Source organism: Pyrgilauda ruficollis, unplaced genomic scaffold (genome assembly GCF_017590135.1).
Source record: "Pyrgilauda ruficollis isolate IOZ18807 unplaced genomic scaffold, ASM1759013v1 scaffold111, whole genome shotgun sequence".
In the NCBI taxonomy this organism is placed as follows: domain Eukaryota; kingdom Metazoa; phylum Chordata; class Aves; order Passeriformes; family Passeridae; genus Pyrgilauda; species Pyrgilauda ruficollis.
The window spans coordinates 688,419-711,319 of NW_024509322.1; the positions used below are offsets into that span (position 1 = coordinate 688,419).

The following is a 22,901-nucleotide window of genomic DNA, read 5'->3' on the forward strand; positions in this document are numbered from 1 at the left end:
CCCCCTTGCCTCAAGGAAAAAAAAAAAGGAACTGGGAAACAAGTATCACAGCCTTTGATATGAAAATATATCTGCCCTAACCAAGGAAATGGTATTCCAGTTGCAATCCAAAGCTTTTTTCCCCCCTTTTTCTCCAAAGAGCAGCTCATTTGTATGAGATGCCCTGAGGTACATGTATGAGATACCTCCAGCTGTTGCCTGGAGCCTTTTGTCAGGGCAGATGTACTGCAGTGATCATGGCCCAGGAGCTGGGATGTGTCACTGAGCACAGAGCCCAGCCCCTGTCTCTCTCTCAGGCAGATTGCTAAGTCTGCCTTCACTCTCTGCATCTTTCAGCTCAGCAAATTCTCCTGATACTCAGAATAAACCTAGAATAAACCTCCAGTTCCTCCCACTTGCTGATTGCGTTTACAACACTGTAAAAAACTCATCTCCAAGCCTGACAGATTTTGGGGAACAACCTTCCTGACAGAGGGTTGACACCGTGTTTTCCTAAACCTCTGTGTGTTCTCCTGAGCAGCAAAATCACAGAACAAATGTAAGGAATGCCCCACACAGGGAATCTGGTCAGCCAAGTTCAGGAGAAGAGGGAAAGATGCTGGAAAACACAGAATTATAGAGTGCTTTGGGTGGGAAGAGACCTTAAGGATTATCCAGGTGTAGGGACACCTTCCACTATCCCAGGTCGCTCCAAGCCCTATCCAACCTGGATTTGAACAATCCAGGGATGGGGCAGCCACAGCTTTTCTAAAAAGCCTGTCCCAGGGTATCAGGGAAGAATAAGTAAAAAATGGCAATGAGAACCATGGAGTTGTGAGAGTTTAGGCTGGGAATGGAGAGTCATCACTGGGGGGATGAAATGGATGGGTGAACCTTGCAGAAGTCCTCGTGCAGGTGTTTGGATGACACACAAAGCCACAATGAGGAGTAGAGTGTGTGTTTATGTGCCTGGCTGTGGGGAGGGAGAGGGGACCATGTCCCTGGCTGGGAATAATGGAGCCCTGTGATGTGACTTTGAGTTAATTTGATCTGATTGAACAGATTTCTTCACACTGCCCCTTTTCCCACAAACACACACACTCTGCCTTCCTCCCTCCCCCCTTAAGTAAACCTCCTGCTCATTTAGGCTGAGTGGCTGCAATCAGCCTTAGATTAGTGCCGCAGATAATGTTAATAATATGCTAATGTTTCATTAGTTGAAAGCCTCTTTGGTGCATGGGGTTTCTTTTTTTTATGTCACCGGCGCTGTGACGATCTGCCAACTGCATGGCTGGGAAAAGGAAAAAATGCATGAGCTGGGAGCCCCACGGCTCTCCTCTGCTGCTCCTTTTACAGTCCCTGTGTTTGCACAGGAGAAGGGGAGGGAGCCATTCCCCAGGGAGCTCTTTCCAGCCAGGAGACTCAGCAGAAAGGAGATTTTTCTCCACCGATCCTGGCTTTTCCCACTGTCCCATTGCAGGGATGAGGAGCTGGAGCTCCTCAGCTGGAGTGGCTGGAGTGGCTGATGTCACACTTTGCCACTGATGTCACACTTTGCCACTGATGTCACCCTTTGTTACTCACTCCAAGAAGACTCACATCCAGCTCCAGACCCTTTAAATACTTTGTACCATTGGAGATGCTCTCCTGGCCTCCAGCTGCCACCCAGGAGGGTACAAGTCTCCTCTGGGCGCTCCACATCCTCTCAGGATGTCTTGGATACCTTAAAATTCTCACCTGGCATGAGATACCTCTTTATGGGCAAGCAAATAGAGCTGGGAATTAAAACACCCAGTGCAGATGAAGCCAGTGGTGTTGAATCCTCTCCTGTGCCTCCCTAGATATTCCTATGTGAGCCTGGGCATATTCTGGCATATTCTGCATTTTCCTATGCAGAGCCTGGGCACTGCAGCAATTAAAAACTTCACTTTCCCTCATCAAATCAATCACAAATCCTGACATTTCCATGTAATACAAGGCAAACTGGGACCTGTTTAGCCAAAGTGTTATTCCTTTAGATTTTGGGATCTTCTGACTTCTCCATTGGCTTGGGGAGACTGAGCCTCATCCTTTGAGCCCCACACCAGGCTCCTCATCTCCCTCAGCAGCCAGATGCCAAACACACTTCCCTCTGCTCTCCTTCCAGCCCAGTATCCGTGCTGGGCTGTGCTGGGATGTGCTGGGCTGTCTCACCCACTCACCAGTTGCTCTTCCAGGTGTGCCGCACGTGGGGGTCGTGGATGTTGTGCTTGTCTGCCTGCTCATCCAGGAAATCAAACATGTACTTGATGGCCAGGGGGAGGGCACTGCCACGGTGGGCAGTGCTGAAGATGGTCTCAAAGAGGTCGTCCACGAATTTCTGGAGGGTGCCCTGGTGGGAGAAGGAAGGAAAGAAGGAAGAATATGAGGTACAAGTGGGCAGAGGACGCTGAATTTTGGTACCCCACTGAAAACAGGGCATGTCTGTGGATAAACCAAGGTGTGATTGAAAAGTGGGGTCCATCTAATATCAGTTAAATGTAATATCAGACACAACCTGGGAATTTCAATACAAACGTCTTTAAGCAGGAATGTTTATCATCACAAGAACCATTACACCTCATTTCCACACAGATTCCTCTCTCTCCATCCCATGCTCAGTGCTTTAGTGCATCCATGAGACAAAACCCAGCCATTTTCCAGGCTGGCTTTCACCCAGGGCCATCTTTTAAACTGGGAAGAGAAGTCTGTAGGGCACAGCAGAAGGTGTCATGGAAAAAAAAAGGACAAGAGAACCTAGAGAGGTGGGTGGTTAATGTGTGACCAGTGTCCTAAATAACACAAACTGCATTCCCAAGAGCCCTCCTCATCTTTTACTCCACACTGGAAGGAGAATCCCAGATTGAGGGCTTGGAGAGTCACCCTTGTGAGGACAGTTGACTTTTAGCAGGAAGGAGAGGAGCTGGAATATCTGAGGGTGACCAGGCTTGGAGAAGGGGACAACTGAGGAGTTCTAGGCTGGGTTTGGGGTGGAACCAGGCAGGGCACGTTTTCTCTATCACCAGAGCTTCACAGGCATTTATGTGTGTTCAAACAGCTGGTAAAATAACAAAAAATCAATTGAATCTCCAACAAACATTCCCTGAGATGAAAAATTTCCTCTCCTGCAAGATAAAACTCTGCTCTTTCTCCAAGGACCTAGGGAAGAAATGTCTCCTTCTAGAAACAAAGCCTCAGGTTCCACCAGAGTGGCTCAAGTTTACCTAGAGCCAACAAACACTTAATTAGAAAGCTGGTGTCTCCGGCTGATTCACCACTTGATTTATTCTTCGGGAAACAAACAGAGGCACCTTTTGTTTGTGTGAACTCCTGCAGGGTGAACAAAGCCCTGCAGCACATCTGACTCAGAAAGGGCTCCAGAGGGGAAATCCTCTTGGTCTGACATGGAAGAGCTGCCCTCAGGTTCAGTTCCTGCAGGGAGTTAGTTCTCTACATGCTCACCCTCACAAATGCCACAAAAACCTCTGAGGCTTTTAGGGAAGAGGCTCTTGGGTATCAGAGGTCAGGGATTTACCAGAATAAAAATCATTGTCAGTTTAACAAAGTATTCCTGGGGATTGTATTACAGCAACTGCTCGCTCTCTCTCTTTCCCTCCCTCAAATGGTCACAATGAGAAAAGAAAATTGCTCGGCCCAAGAGGGGAAACAATAAAACCCCAACCTTCCTACTCTTTCTGTTGCTGTGCAGGTTTTGCAGCTGCTTTCCTGACATCTCCACAAAAAAAAACCAAAACAACCCAAACAAGCAAAAAACAAAAAAAACCCCATCTCCACAACAACAAAACAACAACAACAAAACACTCAACAAACCAACAAAAAACCCCAAGCCAAGTGTTGAGTTTGTGACCCAGAACAGAAAGCAAAAGCAGTTCAATGGTGGGGCTGCATCCCCAGAAAACATAAATCAGCACCAGTCCAATGCTTGCTGGTCTACACCAGCTGGGGCCTGAGCCCTGGGGAGCAACACTTTCCTTTTCCAACATTTTTCACATGCTGTGTGATCCATAAAAGCCTCCTGATGCCAGGGAACGGGGCATGGACCAGGGGCTAAAGACAAAGCTGCCTTTCCTCCAAATCCCTTTGCAGCTCAAACAGCCTGAGTGAGGCTGCAGGGAGAGCCAGACATCAGAGGCAAAATGAGCTCAGGAATAAATGAGCAGGTAAATCTGGAGAGTAGGACTTAAACTACTGATGGAAATGTGTCTGATGGGCAAGCTCAGGCAGCATTTGCATGAACAATGAATCGTGTTTGTGCCTATTAATACCCTGGCAAAAAATGAAAAAGTTACAGATGTATTTGGAGACTCAGGTCAGGATGTCCCTGCTCTGCCCCCACTTGATTTAATCTGTATTTTCTCTCTGTGCATGCTGAGTTTTCATGTCTCACTGTAAGGTCAATGTAACCCTCTCCAAGTCATCAGCACAAAAGTCTTTACTGGCCCAGGGTAAATGTGGAGGATGATTTGTACCACAAAACTCAGGATTTTGTGGTATAGGAGCCATTTCAGACTGTGAGGCCTGACACATCTTTGGAACCTGCTCTGAGCATCTGCTCTGGGTCTTCACTTGCTCAATTTTGCTACAGATTACAAACCGGTATAATCAACAATTCCAGCACCTCCTGCTGTGCTTTACCCACCAATCTCATGGCCCTGGATCATTACTCCGCATTGCTTTTCCAGTGTCTCTTTTTTACTCTGCTTTCAAAGCTTAAGCTCCTTACCCACACGCTCAGGACTCTCCCCTTGCTCTATTTTCCTTCTGTTTTCTCTTTATACCCAATTTTGGCATCCTTTGAGTGGCCTCTCACTTCTTGCTGGCAGGAAATTCCACCACACTCTCAAACCCCCCTGTCCCCCACCCTCACCACATACCTTGGTGGCCAGCAACCTGGTCAGGTAGATCTCAGAAACCATCTTGCTGCCTCGGTCACCCTCTTTTTGGTCTCCATGCTCGTGGTTCTTGACCAGGTGCCACATCTTGACGCCGCTCTCCAGGTCGGGGGTGATCATGGGCGCGCGCGAGCGGAGGCTGTCGGGGCTGCCCGTGTAGCGGATCATGTTTTCTGTAGAGACACAAAAATGGGAGTCCCCACGTGTCTCAGCAGCTCCTGGGCTCGGGGTTTTCAGGATTTCTGCTGGTGACGTGCCACCAAATGTGTTTTTCAAAGCGTTGTCCGCGTGGTTGGCTCAGCAAAGCCGAGCGATGCCGCCGAGCCAGGTGTGACGTCAATGTCTACATTACTAAATTAAATGAGGTTCAAACACTGATTTCCAGCTGTCCATAATCTTTACCTCTTATCATGGTCCCTGGCAAGTGACACTGTCACTGTCAGACACTTTGGTTCAAGAGGTAGCACCAGCTCCTTTTGGTAAACAGTTCCTTATGTGACAAAAATATGGTTTTCCCATATTTTATCCATGCCATGCCATGCTGCTTAACATAACAATATTGACGTCTCTAATGTGATCCCCTATTTAGCTCCTCATCCCCAGATTTAGAAGGAGCTAAATAGGGGATCACATTAGAGACATCAGTATTTTGATTCAATGCCTCCTTCCCTTGGCATCAAAGCAAACAAACAATTCCTGCCCAGACATCCTCCCTTCTCCAAAATCTTGTTTTAACAGAAATCAGCCAGAATCCCAGGTGGGCATCCACAAATTTTCTCTCCAAGAACACTTTTAGCCTCCAAATTTTACCTCTCTTTGCCCCTGAGTGATGACACAAGGCATTCCCCTCTCCCTGACCTTCCAGCAATGTTGCCTTTTCCAACCATAATTATCAGAAGTGTTGCACCTTTCTGTAGCAAGATCTGAATCAGCCTCATTAATGCATTACCAATCTCTACATATTAATTATCAGATGGAATATCCTTTTTCTCTCTGGATGCTGTTTTCTTAATTGCAATTAACAATCACTTTTTGACCCACCACATCTTCTCCTCCCCCTGCTTCCTTCCCTGTTCCCTCCTCCTGAAAAATCAAATGGCAAAAGAATTAAAGAAATCCAACAGAAATTAACCCTCCTCAAGTCTTCCATTCCAAAGGTCACTGTGTCTTTCAGTAATTGCAACAACATGGCAAAGAGGATGAATATTAATAAGGATCATGGATCATTCATGTCCTTGGAGAAAGTGGAAGGGGGCACCTCTGGACATTGAGTAACTGCACTTTCCTTTAAGATAAAGGGAGTAAGGAGGATTGGAGATGCTTACATAAATTAAAAAATATGAATAAAGTGATATGACAGCAGCATTCAGGTTGGAGGGGGGTTTGCAGCACCCTGGTTGTGCATCAGGGATGTTTTGCTTTGCTGTCCAGCATCACCTCAGCGAGACACGGGCTGGATGTAATTCTAGAGCAGGGGAGGAAGGTGTGGAGGGGGTGGGTGACACTCAGGAGGTCCCTGTTTGGCCCTGCAGAGGAGTTGCCACCTGGTGTCCCTTCCACAGCTGTGTCACTCTCAGCTGTCTCATGGGGACAGTGGGAACAACAGTCCACTGCCTTGAGATCTGCTGATAAAGACCTCAAACTCTAAGAGTGACATTTGGTGATCTAAGAGGGAGGCAGTTAATTATACAGACTCCTCCCTTCATTAATGAGGGAGGAGAACCTCCCAAGAGCAACCCAGCCACTGGGATCAACACTTTGAACAAGATGCCAGAGTTTTTACACGGCTAAATCCTCCTCTCCTGCCTCATTTCACCTGCTAATCATCTGCCCATCATTCTCCCTGCTGGTGCTCAGAGTCTGGTGACCACTGTGACGTTTGGGATCTCTTCCCAGTGCTCTCCCAGTCCATCCCAGCACACAAATCCTTACCATACTTGCTGGCTGACGTCCGGGACACCGTGGAGTTGTTGACTGCGTTGTAGGCAGTGACTTGCTTGGAGACCAAAGCCACCACAGATCCATCTGGGACCTGCATTGAAAAAAAGGACTGGGTCAATAAACTTCTGAAAACTGGCTGAGGACCATGCCCAGAGCAGCATGAGCTGCAAATCAGTGTCTCTGTAGGTAGGGCCCAGTTTGCCCTCAAAGCTTTGATTTCTTTCTTCATTGAGGTGGTCTAGTAATAAAAAATCTGACATGGGGACAAAATCTGCTGTTACACAGCCAGAATCCTGCACTTGGACAAAGGGACAACTGGTGACAAACAGATTCTGCTCCATCCAGGCCCTGATTCAAAGCCCAGTGACGACAATGTGAGTCACTGAGTCACTTAGGTTGCAAAAGGCCTTGAAGATCATGGAGTTCAACCATTAACTCAGCCCCACTCTGATCACCACTAAGCCATGTCCCCAAGGGCCACATCCAGAGGCCTTTTAAACACTTCCAGGGGTGGTTTTTGCATTAACCTCAGTAAATCTGACAATAGAGTCATCCCAGGGAAGCTCCTAGGCAGAGCAGGAGCAGGAGAATAATAAAATCATCTGAGCTACTTCAAATAGGATTGGCTGACCCATTAGGATGTAAAACCAATGTGAAATGTTCCATTCCTTCCTCCTGGATTGCAAGTGGTATCGGGGTGCCTGGGTCAAAAATTCCTGTCTACAATTTTCCACTATGATCCTGTCAACTTCTCACCCTTCCCTGTGACAAAAGCACTGCTGGGCTGAAGGGACAGCCACAACTTCTTTCTCTTTGTGGTGTCAGAGGGTGGAAAAGCAGCAGGTTTGGAGTGGCTGATGTCCAGGATGTCGTGGGACAACGTTTTCAGGGACCACAGGACTTTTTTAAAGGAGCCAGACTTTCTGTTTCTACAACAAGGCAAATCATGTGGGTCCCATATCAGAAATGTTAACAAGCCCATGGCTCAAAAGAGCCCTATCAGGAACATCTGTGATAAATAAGACATCATAAAGAGGAGATGGGTAAAAAAAATCCCTTGTAATGACATCTAACTCTTGTCTGTGTAATAATAATAATTAGCACTTGCATGGAGTTTTTCATCTTCAAAGCACTGCAGAGGCTAATTAAATAGCCCCTAAGCTATCACGAAAGGCAGTTATTGGCTCTTTGTAGTTTTAGCCCCACACCACAGACGGGGAAACTGAGGCAAAGGCAATCTCAGTGTCTGTCCCAGCATGATCTGTGTCAGCCTCCAGGACAGCCAGGAAAATGATGTTTCCTGAGGACCTGGCCCAGCTCATCATACAGCTGGGAGCTCATTGCCTGAAGCAAAGAAAACATGGAAAAAGCACAGAAAGGAAGAAAATTATGCCTGGTTTGTTGATGAAATAAAGCAGGAAATGTCCTTGCTCTGTCTGAGGGAAAAAAAAAATAATCAAATTCAGCCAACAATGCTTCAGTCAATCTGAAGTAAAAGTTTTGTTTCCTTTTCAAATTATTGCTTGCTGCCTCCTCAGCTCAGCTCTTAAGTGACAAGAGAAAATAATCTTGTTATGAAACAGAGGTTGCTGAGGTGTGATGGAGGAAATGACAAAATCGTCAGCATCGGATTAAATTTAATGAGGTCTTTTCTGTTGGTGTTCTTTTTAAAGGGAGAAGACTTTGACCAAAACCTCACTTTTTTCATTAAATCCACCACTTGTGTAAGACATTTTCAGACATCTCTAACACTCTCTTATGGATTTCCAGGTCATGCAGGGAGGAAGGGAAGCAGAGCAGGTCACCTGGGCCAGGTGAAGGATCAAAAAGAAAAGCTCCTTATAATAACAATTCCACTGCTCCATGGTCTCCAGCCATGCTGTTTTCCACCTCCCTTTTCCAGTCACCAAGCCTCCCTCTTTCCAGTCTTCCCTCTTCCATCCTTCTGAACTCTGCTTGCATTAACAGGCCTTGGATACTTTGGGAAAAGGGGCATGGAAGTCCTTGGATTTGTTTGTCTACATGAGAAATGTTAGCTCGTGTTGTCCTCATCTCCTCTTCACCCCCTCCACTCACCAGGGGTGTCCTTTGAGAGGGAAAGAAGATTTTTTTCTACCCTTGGCTTCCTCTCTAGTGCTGTTCAGGATAATTGGGACAAGGACAGGAGGGATGTGCTCAGCATGGGGGTTCTGCCCAGTTACTGCCCTCTCAACCACTTTTTACCTCTGCATCCTAGCATAACAAAAATCACAGAATTATTAAGGTTGGAAAAGACCTTTATGGTCATCAAGCCCAACTGTTCACCCAGCAATGTCAAAGTTCCCAAGTGCCACATCCACAAGTTTTTGAACGTTCCCAGGAGTGCTGATTCCACCGCTTCCCTGGGCAAGACAATAATATTTTGCTTTTTGTTTTGCCAGAAAGAAGACCTAGCTCCTACCCAGCCTCTCCCACAGATACCTGGTAGTGTGCCAGCGTGTTGAGTCTCTTCCAGTCGTTTTCTATCTTGGTGGTGATGTCCTCATCCTGAAGGATCATCCTCGCCCCACTCGCCTGCCGCCACTCTGCAAGGAGAAATAAATAAATAAACAAACAAATAAATAAATGAGACAGGTGTCGCCTTCTTCTCAACCTGGAAATGAAACTTGAGACAATTTTAGTAATATTTAGTAATATAAGAGGAGGTATTTATTTGAAGGCCTTCAGAGGCAGTTGTGGAAAGATGTCCACAAAAGTCCACCCCTCCCAGGGGTGAGTATGATTTTATAGGTTTTAGGAAATTTGCGTAATTGATAAAAAACACCAGTTAGGAGGACAAGTGGTGATGCAATTCCCCCCAGGCCAAACCCCTTCTCTGGAGCCACCCTTGGCAATGGCTGTGCTTTGTCCATGAGAATGTAACTCAAAAAGTTGTTCTCAGCCTTGGTTCACAGGAAGAACCAAGATAGCACTGGGGCCCTGCACTTCCTGGGGAGAAGACTTTGCCCAAAACTTCACTTTTTTCATTACATTTCACTTTTTTTCATTTTTTTTCGTTTCATTACCACTTGTGTAAGACATTTTCAGACACAGGCTACAGAGCTACCAAAATATGTGTGAATTCGCAGAATTCTCGGGACTGTGTGCTGTGGCTGTGTCAGTGCTGCTGGAGAAAGAGCCCAGCCCAGCTGAGCACAGGCACCTTTCAGGAGCTGTGCAGAGCAATAAGTGAATAATACACGGAACATAGGAAAAAAAAAAAGGAAAAACCAAATGGCATCACAGGGACAGAGCCCTGGCACTCCCTGTGCCCAGAATCCATGTGGACACACCTGTGTGGGCACTCATCACCTCTACACCCTGATTATTCACAGTCCTTAACTATTAATTTACTCACAGCTCTGCTCAGACTCCAACACGGCTGTTCCCAAAACCAGCCTGCCCTTGCCTGTGTTTGTCATCCCCATGGGGCAGGAGCAAATGCCACTTGTTCCAGGGACAGAAATCCTGGTGCTCTCTCCTTTGGCAGCACAGACAGAGCCCTCAGCAGTGCCTGAGGTCCGTGTCCCTGCCAGGACCCAGCCCAGACAGGGCTGCCCTGGGCACAGAACCTGTGCTGGGCTCAGCCCATGCCCATTGGTGCTCCCAAAATGCTTCTTGCATCTCAAATCCACTGATGGGCAGCAGGAAGCCTTTGGGTACAGGCATAGTGATGTTCACACATTTTTGCCTTTTATATATTTTTCATATGTTTGTAGCTCTGTAGACTACTATTCCATAGTTACATAGCTCCTAGGATTTTCCCTGCCCTTCCTCTTAGATTTTAAAATAATAAGCTGTGCTTCTAATACATTCCTGAAATACTGTTTAGTCTTACTTTCAAGAAGAGGACCTACAGGAAGAATATTTTGTTTTCCAGTCAGAATCTGAGAAGACACAACAAGAAATGGGGCAAAGAAGCCCTGGATCAACTCCAATGGGGCAGAATCCAGGGGGAAAATTACCTAATCAACTGCTCTTCTAATTGGCCAATGTTTGTTAGATATGATAATTTGTTAAACTTATAAAACTTGTAGAAAGGCAATACTGGGTGTACCCATGATCACTGGGATTCCTGGAAGCTTCCAGATAAAGATCTGCTTTTTATTTTGGTATTTTAACATCATTGCAAGAGTTTTTATCTTCTGATATTAGGCAACGGTGGCAGAGGCATAACTGGGGGGAAAAGTCAGTTCCATCTTCTGCTCCATGGAGGATGTAAATTTTACAAGTCAGAAGGGCTCCTGCTTCTGCCACTTCTCCAGCCTCTAGCCTGGAATGATGAATTCCTGCAGCACTGGAGCAACCCCTCACTTCCCAGGGTGCCTTTTTTTTTTTTTTTTCCTCACATCTTGAAGAATACTCCATAAAATGACAGAACTATTAAAGTTAGAAAAGACTTATGAGATCTTGGAGTCTTGAGGAGGATTGCTACAGCTTTCCCCACAGAGGGCTCATGGACTTGCCTAAAGCAAGGAAAACACAAACATGACCAAAAGGAGAGGAATTCTTCATCAACCTGGACCATTCAAAGCTCTCCTCTTGGTTGTCACATTTCAGTCACAGTGACCCAACCAAATACAGCTTAGCCAGAACCACAGAAAAAAAAGTCCATTCATTTGCAGGAGTTAATTAAAATGAACTCTTGGATATGGAGACATCACCTGCCACCCTTGCTTGTTTTTCCCAATATAAAAATGCAAGCACCGTTGCAAATTTCCTTTGGTTTCAGCACTTTCCTTATCACATAATTAAAATGCAATGGGAAAGCTGCACTTGCCTTTATTATTCATTTAAATTAGCAGGAAGAGGTCAGCAACTGTGTTTATTGCTGGGTGTTGCTTTGGCTGGAGACACTCAGGGGGAGCAGAGGTTGTGTTGGCTGAGCACTGATCTACTCCAGCTCCTCAGATCCTCACCTGCTGTGGTGGTTTTGCCTGGGAGGCATTTATGGAAGGGATGCAAAGCTTCTAGCTACTAGAAAATTGTACACACTCTCGTGAAAAACAAATGTGAAAGATGAAAGGAACTTGGGAACTTTCAGGAGCTTGCTGGCAGGTGGTTCAGATACCACCTATAAGTAAGCACAAGACCAAAGAATAAGCCTAACCATAAACAGTATTTCTCAGATTATCCATAACTGTGAGACTACCACCAAACAAACCAAACAAATAAAACCCCTGTAGTATAGCAGACAATATTCCAAATATAAGTATAGAAAAGCCTAACAAATTAACTACATCACACTACCCCAAACACACCAAGGTAAACACTGTGGACTCACAATAATAAAAACCACCACTAAATAATTAGAGACCTGCTCTACACCTCATGCTATGGCCTGTAACACCATCCTAGGTCTCAAAAAACAAGTCATTTAAAAACATAATACCCCGAAAAAAATTGAATCAAACAACAAAACTCATTTCAAAATCAACCTTATCTTAAACGAAAGAACATACCGAGTGTACCATATCTCCTACCATACACCAAATATAAAGTGAAGAAATGCAATAGACCATTAAAAAACACTGCACCTGCATCATCCCTGTGGAGAATGAGGAGGATGCTCTCTGCTCATTCCCACCTGGGCCATCTAACTGCTCCCAGACTCTGCTTAGAAGAGCAAAAAGTGCTGAAGTTTGGGCTGGGATGGGAAATGAAGCTCTTAGGAAGTGCCCCACTCAAGGCCCAGGCCAGTTCTGCTGTCACAGAGTGTTTCTTGTGTGCTTTCCTCACGGGGCTGTGGGGTCAGTGTCACTTTGACCTCCCTCCTTCATGGCTCTTCATGTTCCTGTGGTCCTTTTCTGCCCCAGCTCACCTTTGGAGAGACACACACTCGTGTTCTGGGAGGGATGCACAGGTTTTTGAGCATGGCTTTCCCCATCCTGGGCTTTATTTGTATTGCAGGGCTGGGCAAGGTGCTCAGGGCAGATTTCCCTCTGCTCCAGGGACATCCTGAGATGTTTCCCCCAGCCTTTTGTGCAGAGACTCAGGGGATTCCTGAGCCCTTTCCTTGGCCTTGGGGCTGTGTGAGGAAGTGTCAGGGCCAGCCTGACTGCACCAGGCAAGGAGGAAAACCTTCAGGGCAGGCCTGGAGTCTCCAGTCTCAGTTTTGCAGCCTGATTTCCCTGCCCAAACACGAATCACTTCACCTCTGATACTTCACGGAGCACCTGAGCAATGACAGGGAGAGAACCCCCAGGTGTCCCCAGCTCTTCCTGACCTCACTGCTCCCCTTCTCCACGAGCTCAGGGGGTCACAAACAGACCTGCAAGGAAATGGGAAGGGAGAAGGTGACCCTGCCACCCATGTTCACAGCATTAAGTGAAGCCTGTCAGCTCCGTCCTGCTGGCAGCACTCTGTCCCCTCTCTGCTCGGATCCCAGCACTCCTCTGAGCCAGCACAAAGGACAGACACACTCCAATCCAATTTGTTACACTTCCACCTTCCAGAGAGAGGGAGGAGAGGGGGAGGGAGGTAAAAATCCCATTAACTTTATCAAGCCTTCCAATCAGGAGCAGTGGTAAATGCAAACTCAGGAGACAGCTGCTGTGAAGCCTTTATATTTCATTCAGCAGATAGTGTATCTTTTTATTGCACGCAGGAATTACTTCTTTGCTTCTTTTTTTTTCCTTTTTTTTTTTTTTTTTTTTTTTTTTAAGAAACAACCTTTCTGTTCGACTTGACTGGGAAAAAGGAAATTCCAGGGGCCCTTTGACAATGAGGTGAATGCAGCAATGCCTGGCTAGGGGGTGACTCTGTGGGGAGAGGGAAGATGGGGAGATGTCACCCTGCACCTCAAATCCTACAGAAAATATTACACCTCCCTCGTGCCTTCCCTCTGATCCAGGTCTAGGAAGAGAGGAGAAACTCAGCTCTGTTTCTGGGGTGGAGAAAAGGATGGGAACAAAAGTTTATCTCAGAGTGTGGAGCTGAAAAACGACAGAGAAATATTTCATCCTGTATGGAGTGAATCACAGATGGTTTGGGTTGGAAGGGACCTTAAAGATCATCCAGTGCCACCCCTGCCATGGCAGGGACACCTTCCACCATCCCAGGCTGCTCCAAGCCCCATCCAGCCTGGCCTTGGGCACTTCCAGGGATCCAGGTGCAGCCACAGCTGCTCTGGGCACCCTGTGCCAGGGCCTCATCATCCTCAGAGTAAAGAATTTCTTTCTTAAAATCCAATCTAAAACTCCCCTTCTTTTAGTATTAAACCATTTTCTTTTGTCCTGTCACTCCAGACCCTTGCCTAAAGTCCCTCTCCAGCTCTCCTGGAGCCCCTTTAGGCACTGGAAGTTGCTCTAAAGTCTCTCTGGAGTCTCCTCTTCTCCAGGCTGGGCACCCCCAGCTCTCCTAGCCTGTCTTCAGGAGAGATAAATGCACTGTCTTACCCTACTACATGCTAAAGTTAGACGACTTTAAATGTTTCCAGTTTAAATGAACCCCACATCCCGGCACTGCAGGGCTGGTGGGGCAGTGAAATCTCACCTTACTCAGTCCACAATGAACCTGGGACAGCATCACTGAGAGCCAGCCAAGCCAGCAGCTCCCTCCCTCCACCTATGACCTCAGCACCACCTTCCAAAAAGCATCCAGAACCCAGGGAAGAGCAAAGCCTCATCATGAAGCCACATTCCTGTTTTGTGACCCTCACACCTTGATGTTTACCCAGAGACGGGGTGTTTCATGTGTGGGAGAGATCTTTAAAAAATGATAACAACAAAAACCACCACCGTGGAAAGAAGTCTCTACTCAGAGGGCTGCAATCTGGGGGTTTGGACTAAAACCTAACCTCAGGGTGTCCAAAATAAAGGCTTTCAGCTGACAACCCCCTCCAGGAGTTGCCTGGGCAACTGCCAAGCGTTGTGACATTTGCCACACACACAAGTCCCTCTGCCTGCAGCTACCCTGCATTTAACAGCTCAAAACAACTCATTAGCTTGTTTGCTTTCTGCCATGCGAGCAATCTGGCCTGAGCGTGGACAGAAAGCCCAGAAAATGGTGATGGGAGCAGGAAATGAGGCTGCTGTTCGAAAGCCAGGGGTTTCAAGGCCAGATTGCAGCCATCTGCTCTGCCCTGCTCTGCTCCAGCCCCTCTGCAGCCCTGAGCTCAGGGCAGGCTGGTCCTGAGAGCTCTCTGATGGTTCCTGAGGGCCAGCAGGGCTTTCTGCACTCCCCTTGCTGCCTCCAGCGTCTCTGAAGGATGCCAGGTGCCAAGGAGCATCATTTCCTGGTGGGAAAGATGGGATGGAGCTGTGGCTGGGTGTGTGGACCGTCTTGCTCCTGTTTCACCCATCTCCTCCCACCTTGTTATCTGCATTGCTGCAATCTTCTACTGGATAAGGGCTTTTTATTTATATTTTAATTGCTTTTCTCCCCCAGCTGCATTATCAGTGCTCCTGGCCAGAGCTGCCCATTATCCAGTCTGTTGTCACTGTGGGCAACCCTGTTCTCGCAGGGGTGCACATGCTCATGCCAACTTTCTGGAACTTTCTGCTCCTCAGCACCACTCAGGAGGTCATGGAATCACAGGCTGGCCTGGATGGGATAGAGAATCATAGACTGGCCTGGGTGGGAAGGGATCTGAAAGTTCCAACCCCCTTTCTGTGGACAGCTTCCACCAGACCAGGTTGCTTCAAGCCCTTTCCAGTCTGGTCTTGAAGAGACCAATATTTCTGGATGCAGAATTGTCAGGCTCCAGCTGAAACCCTGCACACACACACTTCTGGTTCCCAGAACTACAGTGCAATCCACTTAATCCCTGTATTTACAATGTGCAGGTAAAATCCCTGCATCTCGTTGTGGATGCATCCTTCATCTTCACAGCAGAACAAACAATTCCCAGCCACAGCCAGTCTGAGATCTGCAGGAATTGGTCTCTGTGGCCACCGTGAGGCACCAGATGGGTCAGGAGGTGTGGCTGTGAACCCCATTCCTGCCTTCCCTCAGGCTCCCCCCACCTCACAGCAGCTCCAGAGCCACCGTGGGTCTTTTCTGGATGATGTACGTGATCTGCTCTTTACTGCTGCTGGTTTTGGCAGCTTCTTTCGTTATTCTAACTGCCTTTGATGGGCAATTTCTGTCAGGAACTCCTCCCTCCCCTACACATACACACACTCAGACACTTAACTTCAGTCCCTGACCTCTCATTGCTGCCTTCATTATTGCTGTGAATCGTTTCTTGGCCTCGGTCCATTCCTTCTCCTTTTGGTTCCTCTACAGCTCAGCTGGTTTTATAGACTCCATCATTTTCCAGCCCAGTCTCTTTCACTGAAGGTCACTGAGAGCAAATTCTGGCAGATTCAGCCACAATGGAGTCCCCAGCCCTCCACCAGACACCTCAGCAATGGCCCGAGCAGATTTTTCTCAAGCATTTTTTCTCGAAAAGTATGGAGGATATGAAAAATTGTATCTGCCCAAGCAGATACAATTTTTCATATCCTCCATATTTGTCTACATTTTTTTCATATTCTCCAGGTGTGGTGCCACACCTGCCTGTAGACTCCAAATTCAGACACCCACTCCTCCCAGCATCCTCACTCCAGGTGTCCTTTTCCCAGAATTCTTTGGCAAGAGAACAAGAACAGTCCCACTCATGCTTTTTCCACACCTTTGTCCAAGATGAATTCTATGGGCAGAAAAGCACGGTGCTGGTCTTTTTAAGGCCAAAGATTTCCTAAGCCAGGAGCATAAACATCACCAAAAAGTGCCCTGTCACTGTGATTTCTGTGCCTTGCAGGGGTGTGGAGAGGGCTCCCTGCCCCAGCAGAGTGTCTGGATGGAGTTTGTCCATCTCCCAGCTCCCCTCTTCCCCCCCTGGCCAGCAGCAATCTCCTACCCAGGTCCATGTCAGCAGCTTTGGGCCGGTGGGAGCAGGGCACGTTCTTGAAGATGGCATCGAGGATCTTCTCCTTGACCTGGGTGATGGTGTCGCAGTTGAGGATCTTCACCGGGATCTCGGGGCTGTTCACGTTGTCGGGGTTCACGCAGCTCAGCACCTGAGAGAGAGGCACCACACCTTTCACAGGGCACTGAAACCCCCTGGCTGCCCCCCTTTGGAGTGTCTAGGGTGCAAAAAAATGGGTACCAAGGGTATTCCCTCCCTCGCACGGGCACAGAAGTGTGGTTTCACCTGGGGGTGTCCTCATTGTATTAAATCACTGAGTCTTAGAAGGGTTTGGGTTGGAAGGGCCTGAAAGATTATCTAATTCCACCCCCCCTCCACCCACCTTCCACTGTCCCGGGTTGCTCCAAGTCCCATCCAACTTGGACAATTCCAGGGATGGGGCAGCCACAGCTTCTCTGGGCACCTCTGACCCTCACCCTCATCACCCTCACAGGGAAGAATTTCTTTCTTAACAGCAGAAAACCCATGAACACCTAAAAGCTAAGTGCTTTCAGTAAAAAATGTTCATTGGGATGTCAAGGTGCCCCAATTCAGGAGTGGCCTCCTTGCATTGCCACCTGGTTTTGATGATCCCAGTGAAAAGCTTTACGTTTGTCCATCTGCACAGCCACGGAGCTAAGCAGACCCTCCTGAAAAGAAAGTTATTAATCTGAAATGCAGGGCTTCTTGAGAAACGAAACACAAACCAGCATCAACAACATTTGCTTTCACATACAGAAGAAAATCAACCCAACTGGAGAGGCCTCTCTTTTCTCAGAAGGAAAATTTAATTTTCTCTGCTCTGCCCAAGAGTAAATGCAAAGCATGTGGTGAGGGGGGGATACCTTAAACACAGAGTATTTAACAGCAATCTCCCTGCTAAGCCTTGCCTGTGTCTCTGTTGGCCATTCTGCTCACTTCTGGTTGCGCAAGTGTGAAGTCTATAAAGTTTTATAAACTTAGCACACCTTTGCACTTGAAAGGGGTGTTCAGTGCTGTACATGGTCATTAAATGTTCCTGTGGCACTTTTACAAGTGCAGATATGTTGGTTTTGGTGCCTCAGACAAATTTTAACTTGACTTAAATTCCTTTCTGTAGCATGCAAGAGGTGCTGGACTGTCCATCACTTTCCATCCTCACCTCCTAAAATGCAGTGGGAACTCAAAAATGGGGTGAAATCCTATCAACCTAATTACACACTGCCTCACCAGGCTCCCTTTGGTGATGTTGTGCTCAGCCAAGAGGGACTTGTGAAGATACTGCTTACAAAGAGCTCTGTGATCTTGCTGGATGAAAGGGGAGATGTAAATAGGAGATATTGATTAGATCATAATGCTATTATTTGTATGTCACTTCCAGAAGTATTGAAAAAGCATCAATTCAGATTATAATAACAGCACAGATTTACAGTCCTGGGGCATCTTTCATCTCAAAGGATCACAGAATTGTACATAAAACTGCTGAAATAAATCCAGTGTTGAAGGACATTAGTTGGTTTTGTCCTCTGCAGCTCTTCTGGGTTATGCCCATTCCCAGCCCACTGGAAGCTCTTCCTCTGCAAACTTCTTGGGTGCATCCAGAAAATCCCACCTGATTGCTGAGAGCCTGCACTGGTGTTTACTTTGTGGTTGGACTTAATGATCTTAAAGATGTTTTCCAGCCTAAATTATTCTGTCACAGGGAAATGGAGCAGTGATGGCAGCCTGGGACAGCTCTTTGGGGTCACACCTGGCTCTGGGGACCAAGTTACTCTCCAGGTTTCTCTCTCAGTGGTCTGAGCTCAGCTGAAATGAGCTGGTGTCAGTCAGGGCAAGCTCTGTGGTGTGATAATCTCTGATACAAACAGCTGGATTTTGGGCCAGTTCCCCAGAGAAGGCACTTGGTGCTCTTTGAAATGATCTGAGCTGCCATGCCAGGCCAGCATCTGGTGCAGAAGACCCCAAAATCTCCTGCAGGTGCTGACCAGTGTCCCCACAGCAGTACCCAGCTGGAAGGTGACAGTGGTTCCTTGATCTGGTTATCCTGGAATTTCACAGGGACACGTCAGCTTTAGAAGGTGTCAGGAAAACTCTGCCTGAGTGAACCACACTCAATCACACCCTGGCTACAGTAAATGCTTCCCTGTTTTCCAGCTCAGCTGGAAGAAGGAGCAGGGAAGGCAATCCTTCAAAGGGCTGTTCTTGTGCTCCAAGCACAGCTGGGGCAGCTGGTGACCCCTGCAAACCCCTAAACACCTCTGTGTTCCTTACAACGGCTGTCAAGGCTCTCCCTTCGACATCTTAGGGAATTCAAACCCCAGTTAAGGAAGCCAACCCCATTCCCAGAGCACACTGCCTTTGGCATATATTCCCCAGGCTTTACATCATCTTTCCAGTGGAGTTTTCCAGCTGTTCTCGTGTAGAGCATGAAACTTTTCTCCATTTTCTCCATACTCAAGCCAGAAACAAACCCCACTGCTGCAGCAGTGCTGCTCAGAGACTTCAACACAACCTTTGATGCCAGCTGTGGGGAAGAGACCCCATGATGGGTTGTGTTCCTGAAGGACTGGTCACTCTGAGGGAGGTTTTGTGATGTGGATCTCCCAAATGCAACGTTGCTGCTCCATCACCCACCAGCTTCATTTGGGCTTCAGGGTCACTCAAGGCTGTGACTGTTTGGGCACTGAGAGGACAGCAGTGCTGTTCTGTCACTCAGAACTCTGTGTCCCATCAGGATGTGGGGTCAGCATGGATGGCAATGGGAGTGGGAGCACATGGAGAAGTTATCTCTGAGCCCTGCTCTCCCACTGACTCTGTGTGGCCTTGGAACATCTCATTTCTCTGGATTTGTGTTTACTGACCTTTTACTCCATCCTTGGGCTTTTTTTTTTTTTTTATCTGCCAGCTCTTCCAGCCATGAGCCTTCTCTGAGTGTCTGTATACATGCAAAACTTGGCTCAGGTAAGCCCTGATTTCCACTATACATTAGTGGCATTTAAAAAATAAAGGCACAGTTTGTGATTACTCCCATGGTGACCCTGGTTCTGAGTTTGTGTGTTTTTTCCTGAGACCAGGACATCTCTGCAGTTCCTGTCCCAGGGACAGAAATCCTTCTCTCACCTCTGTATTAGCCTGGAATGTTCCATGGGGTTTTCATACAGTCAGGTTTGGAGGAGAAAAAGGAGAAAGGCCCCAAGAAAGCCAAGCATAGGAAAGCATTCAGAGAATTATAGAATTGTAGAATGGTTTGGGTTGGAAGAGCCTGAAAGATGATCTAATTCCACACCCCTGCCGTGGGCAGGGACACCTCCCACCATCCCAGGTTGCTCCAAGCTCCATCCATCCTGGCCTTGGACACTCCCAGGGATCCAGGGGCAGCCACAGCTTCTCTGGGCACCCTGTGCAGGGCCTCCCCACCTTACAGGGTAGAATTTTTTTCTAATTTCCAATCTAAACCTATTCTCTTTTAGTCTGAAGTCATTCCCTCTTGTCGTGTCACTCCAGGCCTCTGTAAATAGTCTCTCTCCATTTTTCTGTTGGAATTCCCACATTGCAACCACTGAATCAGTTCTGGCTTTATTTCATTACTCTATATTTTTAATAAAATATGTCAGGCAGCTCAAGGAAGGTAGAAGAAGGACAAAATATAACAGAAATAAAGAGAAACAGAAACGAAGAACAATCCTATTCATATTCTGCTCCTTCCTAATCTCCTTCACCAGAGCTGATCTCTGTAAATCTGCTGAGATTCCTATCGGGGTATATTTGTCTGCTCTTGAGATGTAAGAGGGAGAGCTGATTATCATCAAGCAGCACAAAGCCAGCAGAGGAGAGCTTTGTTCAGCCTGATGTATAATTACTACCCTTTGCTGGCTGCTTTAGATCAAGCCTAAAAGGATCGGGGGGATTTCCTTCGGTGAAAGTGATCACTCTGTGACTGCATTTTTTTTCTCTTTTCTGCTCATTTTCTCCATGTGTGATCAGTCTTCTGAAATTTTAGACAGCCACACATAACAGCAGAGAAGCAGCACTCTGCTGACTTAGTAGGAAAGTCACGTTTTTAATATGCAGAATAAAACTGTGGCCTTATTTAAGAATTAAGTCCACCCCCGCATCAGACTTGGATTCAATCAAAGCTCAGCTCTAGACTGGAGTTGAAGAACATGAAAGGACATTTCTAGCATCAGGCTGTCTGGCCTGAAGTCTAAGACAGGTCTAAGACAGGTTAAGGTCTAAGACTTGGAACTAAATGATCTTTAGGGTCCCCTCCCAAACCACCCCATGATTCTGTGATTGGACACAGCCCCCAGAGGTATCTGGGGCTAAGTGAGGTGAATGTCCCTCATTTGAAAGTGCAATAAAATAATCTGATCAGTTTAGAGCATCTTCTGACTGTCCTAAAACTTGGGATTTACTGAGAATAATGATGGGAAATAGAAAAATTGCAGGGATCATTGAAGGCTTAGAAAGTGTTCTTCATCCAGCAGAGACTTAGAGGCTCAGTGGATTTAATGCATCCAGGGAAGAATGAAGGCCCACAAACACTCTAAGAAGAGATATCTAATGCTCTTTAATTGATGCTCCTTAATCAAGTGGGAAGAGAGTGTAATCTCAGAGCAGAAGCTAAAGCTGCACATATGCAATGTATATCTTGCCCCATGCAGACAATTCCATTTTGGGGGAAAAAGCTCAGTGACAGGGATTAATTTTCTTTCCCTTGAAATCTTTAAATCAAGTTCCGTTTTCTTTGACTTGTGCTTTCTCAGGAGGGAGGGCTGCACCAGCTCTAGAGCTGACCTGATATGTCCCTGCACTATGCACCTCTGACTATTCCTTGATGCTGAAATCCTCATTGGAGAAACACATTTTAAATTTTCACAGTCAGCCTTAGGCAGCATTACCCTACTGAAACACGAGAACAAATCACCCCAGAGGGTCGACCACTGGTTTCTGCTCTCTAAAGGCCCTTTAGGCATAAGATTCTGGGGCAGCCCAGGGGAAGGTGTGCCCAGAGCACTCACCAGGGTCTTGTAGTCGATCTGCTGCCGGATGAGCTTGTCCTCGCTCAGGGAGTACCGCGCCTCGCCCGTGATGGAGTCAATGGGGCCCTTCTCCATCTGCTGCTTGATGGCACAGAACAGGGAGAAGAGAGGCTCTCCAGCACACTCCTGCAGGGATGAGAGGTAAGCACGAGGTGAAACTACAGGCTAGAACTGAGAGTCCAGCCTGGGCATCCCAGTGACTGCCTTGGTTCACCATCCCGAATCGCTCATGATGGACATCAGTGGGAACCAGTCCATTCCAACAGCACAGGATCAGTGACCCTCAACTTGCACAGAGTGCAACCAGCCCTTGGGCACACAGTGGGACCCTTGGGGATGGTCCTGTGCAGCCTTAGGGTCTGGATTTGACGGTACAAAGCTCTTGGGCACATGGTGGGGCCCTTGGGGATGGTCCTGTGTAGCCTCAGGGTCTGGATTTGATGGTACAAAGCTCTTGGGCACATGGTGGGGCCCTTGGGGATGGTCCTGTGTAGCCTCAGGGTCTGGATTTGATGGTACAAAGCTCTTGGGCACATGGTGGGATCCAGGATCTGGATTTGGTGGTACAAAGCTATTGGGCTCATGGTGGTACCCTTAGGGATGGTCCTGTGCAGCCTCAGGGTCTGGATTTGATGGTACAAAGCTCTTGGGCACATGGTGGGGCCCTTGGGGATGGTCCTGTGCAGCACCAGGACTTGGATTAGATGGTACAAAGCTCTTGGGCACATGGTGGGATCCTCAGGGATGGTCCTGTGCAGCACCAGGAGCTGGACTTGATGATCCTTGTGGGTCCCTTCCAGCTCAGCTTATTCTGTGACCCTGTGAGTGTCCTGTCATGCTGTCAGTGCTCCCTGGCAATGCTCGGGCTGTTCAAGTGATTGCTACCAGGCCAGGGCTTTGCACTGGTGGAGCAGGTAGTGGGATGGGTCCCAAATGACCTGGAAGCAGGTTTTAAAGGGAGATGGATGGCTGGTGCCACATCCTGGATGTCTGGGCAGAATCCATAGACTCTTTGAGCACTCTCATGCTGCAGGCAAACAGGAATTCTCAGGCCCAGATGTGCCCCTGGACCTGTGTGCAGGTGACAGAAGTGTGGGGCCCAGCACAGGACAGCAAAAA

At 47.4% G+C, this 22,901-nt stretch overlaps 1 protein-coding gene across 1 annotated transcript in view; it reads right to left on the bottom strand.

Annotated features, from left to right (window-relative positions):
* Window positions 1-22,901, bottom strand: part of PLXNA4 (plexin A4) — a 443,098-nt gene that overhangs the window by 18,289 nt on the left and 401,908 nt on the right. Inside the window, exons 24-29 of the mRNA XM_041477472.1 lie at window positions 21,762-21,908; window positions 16,714-16,873; window positions 9,312-9,415; window positions 6,843-6,942; window positions 4,893-5,083; window positions 2,181-2,350 (exon numbers count right to left, since the gene is read on the bottom strand). Coding sequence (XP_041333406.1) covers window positions 2,181-2,350; window positions 4,893-5,083; window positions 6,843-6,942; window positions 9,312-9,415; window positions 16,714-16,873; window positions 21,762-21,908 — 872 coding nt within the window. The remainder of the gene's footprint in view (window positions 1-2,180; window positions 2,351-4,892; window positions 5,084-6,842; window positions 6,943-9,311; window positions 9,416-16,713; window positions 16,874-21,761; window positions 21,909-22,901) is intronic.